At 45.0% G+C, this 14,357-nt stretch overlaps 1 protein-coding gene across 1 annotated transcript in view; it reads left to right on the top strand.

Annotated features, from left to right (window-relative positions):
- The window catches only part of slc29a4 (solute carrier family 29 member 4), an 86,255-nt gene that overhangs the window by 16,467 nt on the left and 55,431 nt on the right, over nt 1-14,357 (top strand). The window contains exons 4-5 of the mRNA XM_034190548.1: nt 4,383-4,496; nt 10,042-10,170. Of these exons, the coding sequence (XP_034046439.1) occupies nt 4,383-4,496; nt 10,042-10,170 (243 nt within the window). The remainder of the gene's footprint in view (nt 1-4,382; nt 4,497-10,041; nt 10,171-14,357) is intronic.

Here is a 14,357-nt window from a genome sequence, read left to right as displayed (position 1 = left end):
CGCACCTGCAATGGTGAAGGAAGCGCCACCAGAGGGAGCCCTACCTCCCTTGCCCATCTGCTGTCCAGCAGATTCCCTTCTGACCCCGTGTCCACCAGTGCTGGGGCTTGAAGGGTTAAATCCCCGCTCAGGATTGTAACTGGGAGTTGTGTGGCAATATGTGTGTGTCCCACGTGAATGTTATGACCACCCCTTAGTCCAGTCTCTAAGGGCGGGTGTTGTCGTTTTGGCCGTTTGGGGCAGTATTTCTGTATGTGCTCTTTTGAGCTGCAGAGAAAACACTCCCCGCGGACCAGCCTCCTCATTCTGTCATCTGTTCTCATTTTGGCCCTGTGCGTTTCCCTAGCAACGTCAGCAGGGGGAGCTGTTGCCCCCAGAGCGCTGCGACTGTGGAGCGTGGGGAGGGTGAACCCTTTCGGACCCGGAAAGGGAGAGGGAAGACGCGTGCCCGGCCACGTCCTTCGTCTCACTCCGACGGCGTTCCTCCAACCGATTGTCTAACCGTAATAACTAGATCGATAAGCCCATCTAAATCCCGTGGTTCTTCCTTCGCTACCAGGTGCTCCTTCAGGACCGCGACAGTCCGTTTATGAAGGCGGCGCGGAGCGCAACGTCATTCCAGCCGGACCTCGCAGCCGCGATGCGGAAGTCGACTGCATATTCGGCTGCGCTCCGGCGCCCCTGTCTCAGTGACAGCAGCACTGTTGAAGCAGTCTCTCCTCTGTTAGGGTGATCAAACACTGTCCTGAACTCCCTCACAAACCCAGTATAAGTGGTAAGGAGCCGTGAATTTTGCTCCCAAAGCGCTGTAGCCCAAGCGCGTGCCTCACCACGAAGCAAGTTAATTACATAAGCCACCTTGCTGGCGTCAGACGCGTACATTACGGGACGTTGTGCAAAGACGAGCGAACACTGCATAAGAAAGTCCGCGCATGTCTCCACACAACCTCCGTACGGCTCTGGGGGACTTATGTATGCTTCAGGGGATGGTGGGGGGGTTCGTTGAATGACCAGTGGAATGTTTATATCCTGCACCGGGTCGGCAGGAGGAGGAGCTGCAGCAGCGCCCTGAGCGCGCGCTTCCACCTGTGCGGTGAGAGCCTCCATCCTGTGATTAAGGATGACGTTTTGCTCGGTCATCAGATCCAGCTGAGCAGTAAAGGCGGTGAGGATTTGCTGCAACTCACCGATCACGCCTCCTGCAGACGCCCGTGCACCCTGCTCTTCCATTGGCTGTTCAACAGATGGGTGACGCCCCTCGGGATCCATGACGTTGGCCGAGATATCCTGTTGGGGAAAGTGTAGTGACACGGACCCACAACAGGGGGCGTAAATGAACGGACAATGAAAGAGTCGAATATGAACACTTTACTGTTGTGAATGAGCACAACCACAATACAGAGGAATGTGAAATTTTGCAAACAGTCAATCACAAGGGTGACGTGTGGGCAGGCTCGAGGATAGAAGACGTCTGTCCTGAGAAGAACCGGAACCACGCGATTTCCTCCGCCACCGAACCCGGAGAATACTGGAGCCGCCAAGTCCCGAGTCCCCAGGTGGCCACCATCTCCGAATGTCGGATCTGGTACTGCTGCCAAGAAGCAGAAACAACAAGATGTGGGTGTGTGCACACCCAGTAACAGCAATGGTGGAGATTCCACCTCCACCTCTCATCCACACTCGTGCAGCGCCTGCCACACAGCACTTATCTGGTGGGGTGTAAAGCGAAGCTGTTGCTGGTCACGCCAATCTCCAGATAGTGCACTCCACAGGAAAAAACAGCTGCAAAAAATGAGTTTACTAGACACAGTTATTTATACGGCTGAGATTGTTACCTTCACAGGTCGATGATATCTCGGCAACGAGGTGGAGATGACGTCCGGGTTTTATGGAGTAGCATGAAGAAGTGTTGATGGGTGACAGCTGTCATGAGATGATGAGTGACAGCTGTCACCCCCGGCTGTGTCCGTGGCGGCAGCGCCCTCTCGTGCCTGAAGCCCGCACTCCAGGCAGGGCACCATCTGGTGGTGGTGGGCCAGCAGTACCTCCTCTTCAGGCGGCCCACACAACAATATCTATACATTCACACATGGTGACAAATATCATGGATGTAATATTGGTAGAGGGGAGTATGGGGATAACAAAGCACATGGAAGAAAGTTACTTTGTATTGAATTGTGTATTTATATTCTTACAATCAAAATGTTCAGTATATGATTAGTCAGTAAATGACAGAATACTCACATTTGTTTTTGCTATAAACAGGTCTGAAAACACTAAAGTTTGTAGAGTTGTTTAAATCTTTTCAAGGAGAGTCAAACAGGTTTGTCGCACCCATGTGCAACATGTGCAGAGAAAGGATGCATTCATATCAAGGGGGATATTTGAATCTGCTTGGTTATACAACCAAGCTGGCATGCACACCCACGCTATGTGTGCTAGCCAGCAGCCAGCAGCAGATAGCCCAGGAGTCTAGGCTCTGTTTATAGCAGTAGGCAGGCTACTGAGCTCCTGCATATATGCATAGGGCCAGCGGCCAGCTATTAAAGCTGAGAGATTTGTGCTGGAGTACAACTGCCACTGAGGTACATATGGTTCAATTGTATGTATCAGATTATTGTTAATATTGTTGTCTTAATATTGATTTTTTTGTTTGAAAATAGTACCAGGTTGTAGCCCATGTCATGGTGGTTCAGAATATGTAACTTTGGGGTTCAACTGTATGTATCAGATTATTACTAATATTGTTGTCTTAATATTAATTTTTTTTTGTTTGAAAATAGTACCAGGTTGTAGCCCATGTCATGGTGGTTCAGAATATGTAACTTTGGGGAGTTCACCTTTTGTAGTTTTAGAGCCTATTCCGGACAGACAGAAAGACAAAAGTAGCCATTTATATATATAGATGGCTTTTCCATCTGTATCAGACGCTCAAAGCGCTTTACAATTATGCCTCACATTCACCCTGATGTCAGGGTGCTGCCATACAAGGCGCTCTCTACACACCGGGAGAAACTAGGGGATTAAGGATCTAAAGTGTAGTACTCATCCAGTACCAATGCTTCCTGTTATATGTAATAAACATCAAAAAAATTTCATGAATCACTTTGCAGGTCTGACTTGACAGGAGCTGGAGATCAGAAATGCTCCTTTTACAGCCATGATTCACAACAAATAATCTATTTTTCTTCAACCCTAAACTTTGTCATTTAGCATGAAAATGTGAGATTTTAATGGAGATTTTCTTCTTCCTGGCGTAATGTTAAAATGGGGGTAAGGGAGGGTATGGTGGAGTATTTCCTTAAATTTCTCAGCACATACGTCACTGTACTGATAATATTATTTGTATTTCCTGAAAAGCTATAAGCCATAGGGTTATTTATGTGCCCGACTCACTCACACAGGATTGTCATGATAAAATGTTTGTGGATTTTCCCAACCACAACTATTTTCACTGTCAATTTGACAAGAGCTTTGTTCCGTTTTTCGTATTGATCAATCAGAAATCATTCATATTCCTACCAGATCATTCTGGGTTTATTTCTGGTAGGCTGACAGGGGTTTATTACATTTCACAGAAGAAATAAATGATTATTACAAATTTTTCAAGGAAAAAAAAATAGGACTTTTTCCAAAATCAACATTTCATTTTTGATTTTGAGTGTGCACACTGACGGCCAGTTATGGATCTCTGATGGGTCAATTAATGTAAAAAAGGCATTTTTAAATATCCAGATAAAAGTAGGAACATAAAGCTAAAATAGGCCTTATTTTATCATTTGGCCAGTAAAAGACATGTAGGTGAACTGGTGCCTCTAAATTGACCGTAGGTATGAGTGTGTGTGAGTGAGTGAATTTGTCTGTCTGTGTGCAGCCCTGCAGTAGATGGCATCCTGTCCATCCTGTCCCCCCCACCTGACCCTTGATTGACGTAAGCAGATATAGAAAATGAATGAATGTTCCCTGTGCAAAGAGAAAGGAAACAATGAAGAAATCCCAACAACAAAAACCATATATGTCTGCTTTTGGTGATGAATCTTCAGTAGTTAGGAGACTATAACATCTAGGTGTGTCTTCAAACTAAATGTAAACTACACAGAACTGATTTTGGACCATTTTATCCTTTGTATTAAGTGTATTATGTAATATTTTGGGCCCCTTGACTTAATTTGCATCAAAGCTCAGCAGCAAACGACTCATGATTAGAACATTGTTATAAACAAATACAGTACCTATAAATATTAAAAAATAATAAAAGCAATAAAATGGTCATTTCACATGAATTAAGAAAACACAGTCAATATTACAATGAAATGACGTGAAGCAAATGTTAACATTACCAGCCTTCTGCAGTTCATGGCCGTTGTGTTTGTGTATTTCAGGGACATCAATAGTTTTTGACATGAGTCTGACGTACATCCTGGTGGCTCTGTTGGCTGTCATCCTCAACAACGTGCTGGTGGAGAGACTCAGCATGCACACCAGGATCACTGCGGGTCAGTGGCACACCAAACACCTGGTACACTCCATGATTAAAACTCACAGAAACATGCTGTATATTATATGCTCTGCAATAGATCTCTTTCATTTTCATTTCATTCATAATGAAGGTTCTCACTCATCCAGGCAGGAGATGTCCAGATGTTTTCTGTAATGCAACTCTACTTCTGTAATCTCCAAAACATTTTGACCCTCATCAGCGTGACCTTTTTTTTCAGTGTTTTTTAAATCACTCAGTCATCTTCAGCTGTTTACTCCAACTAAGGGTCACGGGGGGACTGGAGCCTATCCCAGCAGTCATAGAGCATGAGGCAGGGTGCACCCCAGACAGGACGCCAGTATAATTTAAAGTGTTTCTCAAACTATAAAACATGACTTCCTAAGTCTAACTCATCAGGAGAGCTGGCTCTGTCCTGGTGGTTGAGCTGGAGTCTGTGGAGGAGGTGTCAATCAATCAATCAATCAACTTTTTTCTTGTATAGCGCCAAATCACAACAAACAGTTGCCCCAAGGCGCTCCACATTGCAAGGCAAGGCCATACAATAATTATGAAACACAGTCTACGTCTAAAGCAACATAACCAAGGGATGGTCCAGGGTCACCCGATCCAGCCCTAACTATAAGCCTTAGCGAAAAGGAAAGTTTTAAGCCTAATCTTAAAAGTAGAGAGGGTATCTGTCTCCCTGATCTGAATTGGGAGCTGGTTCCACAGGAGAGGAGCCTGAAAGCTGAAGGCTCTGCCTCCCATTCTACTCTTACAAACCCTAGGAACTACAAGTAAGCCTGCAGTCTGAGAGCGAAGCGCTCTAATGGGGTAATATGGTACTACGAGGTCCCTAAGATAAGATGGGACCTGATTATTCAAAACCTTATAAGTAAGAAGAAGAATTTTAAATTCTATTCTAGCATTAACAGGAAGCCAATGAAGGGAGGCCAACACGGGTGAGATATGCTCTCTCCTGCTAGTCCCCGTCAGTACTCTAGCTGCAGCATTCTGAACCAACTGAAGGCTTTTTAGGGAACTTTTAGGACAACCTGATAATAATGAATTACAATAGTCCAGCCTAGAGGAAATAAATGCATGAATTAGTTTTTCAGCATCACTCTGAGACAAGACCTTTCTGATTTTAGAGATATTGCGTAAATGCAAAAAGGCAGTCCTACATATTTGTTTAATATGCGCTTTGAATGACATATCCTGATCAAAAATAACTCCAGATTTCTCACAGTATTACTAGAGATCAGGGAAATGCCATCCAGAGTAACGATCTGGTTAGACACCATGCTTCTAAGATTTGTGGGGCCAAGTACAATAACTTCAGTTTTATCTGAGTTTAAAAGCAGGAAATTAGAGGTCATCCATGTCTTTATGTCTGTAAGACAATCCTGCAGTTTAGCTAATTGGTGCGTATCCTCTGGCTTCATGGATAGATAAAGCTGGGTATCATCTGCGTAACAATGAAAATTTAAGCAATACCGTCTAATAATACTGCCCAAGGGAAGCATGTATAAAGTGAATAAAATTGGTCCTAGCACAGAACCTTGTGGAACTCCATAATTAACTTTAGTCTGTGAAGAAGATTCCCCATTTACATGAACAAACTGTAATCTATTAGACAAATATGATTCAAACCACCGCAGCGCAATGCCTTTAATACCTATGACATGCTCTAATCTCTGTAATAAAATTTTATGGTCAACAGTATCAAAAGCAGCACTGAGGTCCAACAGAACAAGCACAGAGATAAGTCCACTGTCCGAAGCCATAAGAAGATCATTTGTAACCTTCACTAATGCTGTTTCTGTACTATGATGAATTCTAAAACCTGACTGAAACTCTTCAAATAGACCATTCCTCTGCAGGTGATCAGTTAGCTGTTTTACAACTACCCTCTCAAGAATCTTTGAGAGAAAAGGAAGGTTGGAGATTGGCCTATAATTAGCTAAGATAGCTGGGTCAAGTGATGGCTTTTTAAGTAATGGTTTAATTACTGCCACCTTAAAGGCCTGTGGTACATAACCAACTAACAAAGATAGATTGATCATATTTAAGATTGAAGCATTAAATAATGGTAGGACTTCCTTGAGCAGCCTGGCAGGAATGGGGTCTAATAAGCATGTTGATGGTTTGGATGAAGTAACTAATGAAAATAACTCAGACAGAACAATCGGAGAGAAAGAGTCTAACCAAATAACGGCATCACTGAAAGCAGCCAAAGATAACGATACATCTTTGGGATGGTTATGAGTAATTTTTTCTCTAATAGTCAAAATTTTGTTAGCAAAGAAAGTCATGAAGTCATTACTAGTTAAAGTTAATGGAATACTCAGCTCAATAGAGCTCTGACTCTTTGTCAGCCTGGCTACAGTGCTGAAAAGAAACCTGGGGTTGTTCTTATTTTCTTCAATTAGTGATGAGTATCGAGAGGAGGATGCTGAGGAAGCTGCTCAGCATCCTCCCACACCTCCCACCCCTGCATGCCACACTGACATTCTGTCAGAGCACCTTCAGCCATAGACTAAGACCACCGAGGTGCACCACAGAACGCCACAGGAGGTCTTTCCTACCTGTGGCAGTCAGACTGTATAATTCCGCCCCCTTCTGCAGGATGAATACATAACGAACGAGTTATTCAGAGGTATTCAGTTATTCAGAGTCAATTTGTTGTACGTATTGTAGAAAACAAAACAAAACAAAAACAAAAAACATTGTTCACTGTTTACTGTTTCTGTACTCTGATTAAATAATTTCCTTTAGGATAAATGCAGTTTATCTTATCTTATCTTATCAATAATAATATACTGTTGTAATATACTGTTGGGGTGGTAAGACGACCTACTGTTTTTGCATGTTTGGGGAATTAGGTGGATTTTTTAGTTGGCTAAGGGGTCCTTAGTCTGAAAAGTTTGAGAAACACTTGTGTAATGTGAAGCGTGTAAATACACTCAACAAAAATATAAATGCAACACTTTTGGTTTTGCTCCCATTTTGTATGAGATGAACTCAAAGATCTAAAACTTTTTCCACATACACAATATCACCATTTCCCTCAAATATTGTTCACAAACCAGTCTAAATCTGTGATAGTGAGCACTTCTCCTTTGCTGAGATAATCCATCCCACCTCACAGGTGTGCCATATCAAGATGCTGATTAGACACCATGATTAGTGCACAGGTGTGCCTTAGACTGCCCACAATAAAAGGCCACTCTGAAAGGTGCAGTTTTGTTTTATTGGGGGGGATACCAGTCAGTATCTGGTGTGACCACCATTTGCCTCATGCAGTGCAACACATCTCCTTCGCATAGAGTTGATCAGGTTGTCAATTGTGGCCTGTGGAATGTTGGTCCACTCGTCTTCAATGGCTGAGCGAAGTTGCTGGATATTGGCAGGAACTGGTACACGCTGTCGTATACGCCGGTCCAGAGCAGCCCAAACATGCTCAATGGGTGACATGTCCGGTGAGTATGCCGGCCATGCAAGAACTGGGACATTTTCAGCTTCCAAGAATTGTGTACAGATCCTTGCAACATGGGGCCGTGCATTATCCTGCTGCAACATGAGGTGATGTTCTTGGATGTATGGCACAACAATGGGCCTCAAGATCTCGTCACGGTATCTCTGTGCATTCAAAATGCCATCAATAAAATGCACCTGTGTTCTTTGTCCATAACAGACGCCTGCCCATACCATAACCCCACCGCCACCATGGGCCACTCGATCCACAACATTGACATCAGAAAACCGCTCACCCACACGACGCCACACACGCTGTCTGCCATCTGCCCTGAACAGTGTGAACTGGGATTCATCCGTGAAGAGAACACCTCTCCAACGTGCCAAACGCCAGCGAATGTGAGCATTTGCCCACTCAAGTTGGTTACGACGACGAACTGGAGTCAGGTCGAGACCCCGATGAGGACGACGAGCATGCAGATGAGCTTCCCTGAGACAGTTTCTGACAGTTTGTGCAGAAATTCTTTGGTTATGCAAACCGATTGTTCCAGCAGCTGTCCGAGTGGTTGGTCTCAGACGATCTTGGAGGTGAACATGCTGGATGTGGAGGTCCTGGGCTGGTGTGGTTACACGTGGTCTGCGGTTGTGAGGCTGGTTGGATGTACTGCCAAATTCTCTGAAACGCCTTTGGAGACGGCTTATGATAGAGAAATGAACATTCAATACACAAGCAACAGCTCTGGTTGACATTCCTGCTGTCAGCATGCCAATTGCACGCTCCCTCAAATCTTGCGACATCTGTGGCATTGTGCTGTGTGATAAAACTGCACCTTTCAGAGTGGCCTTTTATTGTGGGCAGTCTAAGGCACACCTGTGCACTAATCATGGTGTCTAATCAGCATCATGGTATGGCACACCTGTGAGGTGGGATGGATTATCTCAGCAAAGGAGAAGTGCTCACTATCACAGATTTAGACTGGTTTGTGAACAATATTTGAGGGAAATGGTGATATTGTGTATGTGGAAAAAGTTTTAGATCTTTGAGTTCATCTCATACAAAATGGGAGCAAAACCAAAAGTGTTGCGTTTATATTTTTGTGGAGTGTAGCAGTCAGTCAAATTGTATATTTTTTAAAAGAATGACAACACATAGATGTAGATATTAGTTATTTTTTTCAGAAATTTCCATGCAAACCCAGCTTTATTTGTGGCCTTTCAGCAGATTATGTAATTGCCCTTTCTGATTATGGACAATAAAAGTCGAAACATGAGCTGAGGTTTACATAAAGGCCTCGTGGAGAGAAGGAGCCTATAGGCCAAGGAAGTGTAACAGCAAAGTTTATCTAAATCTATCGCAAAATTATTCATTTTATGTGTTTATTATTTTCCTCTAATGTTACAAACTACTTTTTTAAAATGTCATCCTGGAATTGTTTGACGACACAAAGTTGAAATGAGAATAAGAACTCTGCCCTCTTTTGGCTGATGGAAGTACTAATGGGTGGCCGTGATTATACTGGCAGAAATACGCACTCTGAAATGTTACTTTCCATTTCAGCGTGTCGCAGGTTTGAGTTAAACTAAACTTGACAATTGTCGGATTTAAGTGTCGCACTAAATTATTCAACGCAAAGCCCGGTTGAAATATTCCTCGTCCCTGAAAACGTTGGCAGTGTAAAATATTCTCAGTAAGATACAGTGTGTTTTTTTTTAGACTATAACATCATAAGGGTATTAATACTGCTCAGCCTCCCTAATATAAACTGTGTTTGGAATAAATTATGATGAAAAAAATCATTAATAATGCATGACCCCCAAGGAGAGGTTTGGGTATCTGTAACACAGGCGCTACACAGGGCATGGAAAAGGTTTCACTACAGTTCTCTGTAGAGCTTAAAATAGCTAGACTTTTATCTGAGAGGAAATGTCTTTAGAAGTGCTTGACAAATCATCTCTGGAGATAATAAACTCCAAATCGGACTATGGTGAGCTCCGAATGAAAGGAATACTGAACTTGAGTCAGCTTTGTTAAAGGCTGTGTGCGTTTAGTCAGACAGTCAGAACCGCTTTATGTTTCTCTGCAGGTTATATTTTAGCTTTGGGTCCGCTGGTCTTCATCACTGTGTTTGACGTGTGGCTGCAGAAGTTCTCCACCAAGCAGGCTTACATTTTCAACCTGGTCTCGGTGGGAGTAGTAGCATTTGGATGTACAGGTACTAACTAGGGTGCATAACTGTCTGTCTGTCTGTCTGTCTGTCTGTTAAATGCATGCTGTGATGCAGTTTGTGTACACTGAAGATAGTTTGTACCATCATAAATCACCAAAAATTACACAGACCACCATGCAGTGAATATCAATTACTAATTGATATAATACAGCTTCAGAATTTATCCTAAAATTTAGGATTTTAAAAAACTTTTTATTACATCCGCCAAGGACGTAATGAAATCATCAGTTTATTTATTTATTTGTCTGTCTGTCAGCAAGATTACATCAAAACTACTGCGTGGATTTTGACAAAAGTTTCACCACAGATAGGTATTAGACCAAGGAAGACCATTACATTTTGAAGGTGATCCAGCTCTGCAGCCAGACTCTGGATCAGGTTTCTGGATCAAGTTTCACTTTATGTAGGCTTTTTGTAGGCTTTCACCAAATTTGCACCACAGATAGATATTAGGCCATGGAAGACCACTGCATTTTGGAGGTGATCTGGATCTGGATTGGCAGGTGTCAGGAATCTCTGATTGCTCTTGTTCTATTCAATTTAGTGAAAGTGTTCTTTACCATAATATGTATAATAGGCTGAAATGTGAACTCACAGTCACCATTTATAGTTTATAACTTTATATGGAAGCACAGCCATGAACCCATCTATTTATCTGAAAGCTAAATATCTCAAAAAGATTTGTGGATTTGTGGTTCAGGCCTTGAAATTTATAATGCATCACTGCCTACATCTCATTGGTGTGGTATGTTTCTCTGGGTGTGATCCAACACGCAGGTGCATCACTGCTGAGGACCCCAGTGCACCTGCCTGCAGCAGATTGTTACTTTCAGCATATGGGATGGACTCGTTGTTTCCCTGGTTGGTTGCAACCCAGTTTCACCGCAACTCCTGGGACTGGGTTTAAAAAAGTACATTAATCTATGGGTTTGTGATGGGGGGTACAAAAATGAGGCGCTTTTTGTAACAGGGGCACAAATTCATTTGTGATGGGGAGCACAAAATATGGGGTCTGGGTCATGGTTAACATTTGGGGAGAGTAGACACTTACGCTAGGATTATGGTTAGAGTTAGGAGAAAGGGAAGATTATAAATAGCTAAATAATAAAAACAGTGTCACGAAAAGTGGGGACTTTTCGTGACGGGGCATGGGAAAAAAATGCGAGACCGGGCTGGGTGGTTGCCATCCTGGACTGAAAGTGTTCCATAGTGTGGTGGTTGCAGGACCAATTCGTGCTGCCAGACCTGCCTAACCTCACTGATTATTATGCAATTCGTATTTTTGGCAAAAGAACACCCCCTACCCGCACACAACTCAGATACAGACATATGAAGAATACTGTTGATCTTTGGTGGAGGTATGCTCTCTCTGACTGGCATCTATTCTTCACTTTTAATTTCTGTAATATTGAAATGCTTTCCTTTGATCTCTGCCTTGGTTTATGACATCATAAAGGACTACCAGGTGGAGAAGTTACAATATGGACTGTTTTATATTGATAATAATGGTTGTGTGTTGTTTCTCCTTTGGTGATGTGACTGAGTCGGTCTACACAAATAATAAAATTCTAAAATCCTTACGGTACTTCAGACACTTCGTATTTTATTTTAAAGAGTTTACTACAGCATATTGTTGTAGCACATGAATGAAAGTAAATCTGTGCCATCAGAGTTTGAATTTGAATTTTTAAGGTTGAATGTTTTTAGCATCAAAATCAGAGTTTGAAATTGAATTTCTATGGTTGAATTTGTTTAGCACCAAAATATTCAGCCTCAAAAATCTTCTGTTGTGTGGGCCGCTGAAGAGGAGGTACTGCTGGCCCACCACCACCAGATGGCACCCTGCTTGGAGTGCGGGCTTCAAGCACGAGAGGGCGTCGGAGCAATGGAGAGTGACAGCTGTCACTCATCATCTGCACCAGCTGTCACTCATCTTCCACATCACCATAAAAGCCGGACTACAACTCCACCTCCCCGCCGAGAAATCAGCAACCAAGAGGTAACCTTCTCTGCGGTAATTTCTCTGCTAACTGAACTCTTCTTTGCAGCCGTTTGCCCTGTGGTGTCCTTATCAGAGCTGGAGTAAGGGCGTGACCGCGACGACTTTGCATCACGCTCCATAGCAGATAAGTGGTTACACAGGAGCTGCACGAGTATGTGATTGGAGGTGGAGGTGCTCCCTCCTTAAAGAACATTATCTGTGAGTGGACTACTGAGTGTGCGGATTCACACTCACCTGGATTTTCTCTGTTCTCTGCCAGCAGTACCAGGGTCGACAGCCGAAGGCAGAGGCCACCTGGGGACTCGGGACTTGGCGGCTCCGGTGTTCTTCAGGCCCGCTGGTGGTGGAAGCTGTGTGGGAATCAGCTCTTCTCTCGCCAGAGGTCTTCTATCTTCGAGCCTGCCCACACGTCACCTGGTGTATCACTGGCAATCCGTATTTCTGTCTGTATTCCGTTGTGTGTTTCCACAACATTAAATTGTTACTCGTTGGCTTATCCATTGTCCGTTCCTTAGCGCCCCCTGTTGTGGGTCCGTGTCACGACACCTTCCCAACAGGATTTCTCGGCCAATCATCATGGATCCTGAGGGGCGTCAACCAGAGCTTGAACGGCCAATGGAAGAGCAAGAGGCGCAGGCGTCAGCGGGAGGTGTGTTGAGTGATCTGCAGCATATTCTAACCGCTTTCACGGCTCGGTTGGATTTGGTGACCGAGCAGAATGTACTCCTTAATCGGAGGATGGAGGCTCTCACCGCCAGGGTGGAAGCGCGCGATCAGGGCGCTGCTGCAGTCCCTCCTCTTGCTGGTCCTGGGCCCGACACAGACATTCCACTGATCGTTCAACGACCCCCCCCCACCATCCCCTGAAGCATACATAAGCCCTCCGGAACCGTACGGAGGTTGTGTCGAGACGTGCGCAGACTTCCTCATGCAGTGTTCGCTCGTTTTTGCACAGCGTCCAATCATGTATGCATCAGACGCTAGTCGGGTGGCTTATGTGATCAATTTGCTTCGAGGAGAGGCACGCGCCTGGGCTACGGCGCTCTGGGAGCAGAACTCACGGCTCCTAACGTCTTACGGTGGGTTTGTGCGGGAGTTCAAACAGGTTTTTGATCATCCCAACAGAGGCAAGACTGCTTCGAGCGTGCTACTGTCAATGAGACAGGGGCGCCGGAGTGCAGCTGAGTATGCAGTCGACTTCCGCATCGCGGCAGTGAGGTCCGGCTGGAATAACGTTGCGCTCCGCGCCGCCTTCATAAACGGACTGTCTCCGGTCCTGAAGGAGCATTTGCTGGCTAAGGAGGAACCGCGGGATTTTGATGGGCTTGTCGATTTGGTTATACGCTTAGACAACCGTTTGAATGAACACCGTCGGGAGCAGGCCGGGGGGCGTGGCCAGACACGAGCCGTCCCTCTCCCTTCTGGTTCCGAAAGGGTGCCGTCGTCCCCACGCTTCACTGCCAAAGAGCTCCATGTGGCAACAGCTCCCCCTGCTGACGAAGCTATGGACACGAGCAAGGTCAAAGTGAAAGCAAACATCAGACAGAGGAGGCTGGCCCGCGGGGAGTGTTTTTTCTGTGGCTCTCGTGAGCACATGCAAAAGGACTGCCCCAAACGGTCAAACTACAGACGCCCGTCCTTAGAAACTGGGCTAAGGGTGGGCCATAACACACACGCGGGGAAGCCCCGCAAATCTGCACGAATCCCAGTAACGATCCTGAGTGGGGATTTAACCCTTCACGTCCCAGCACTGGTAGACACCGGGTCGGAAGGGAATCTGCTGGACAGCAGATGGGCAAGGGAAGTAGGGCTCCCCCTGGTGGCTCTGCCGTCACCATTGCAGGTGCGGGCACTAGATAGCACCCTACTTCCATTAATCACACATCAGACACAGCCCATGACCTTGGTTGTGTCTGGGAATCACAGGGAGGAGATCGTGTTTCACGTAACACCTTCTACCTCCCGAGTGATTTTGGGGTTCCCATGGATGGTGAAGCACAATCCCCGGATTGATTGGCCGTCTGGGGTTGTGACGCAGTGGAGCGAAACCTGCCACCGGGAGTGTTTAGGATCCTCGCTTCCACCCGGCATGACGGCTAATGAGGAGGTCAAAGTCCCCCCCAATCTGTTGGCGGTGCCAAAGGAGTACCACGATCTTGCTGACGTCTTC

This window comes from Thalassophryne amazonica, chromosome 16 (genome assembly GCF_902500255.1).
Source record: "Thalassophryne amazonica chromosome 16, fThaAma1.1, whole genome shotgun sequence".
In the NCBI taxonomy this organism is placed as follows: domain Eukaryota; kingdom Metazoa; phylum Chordata; class Actinopteri; order Batrachoidiformes; family Batrachoididae; genus Thalassophryne; species Thalassophryne amazonica.
Note: the sequence above shows the minus strand (reverse complement) of the source record. Positions and strands in the feature narration are given on the sequence as shown.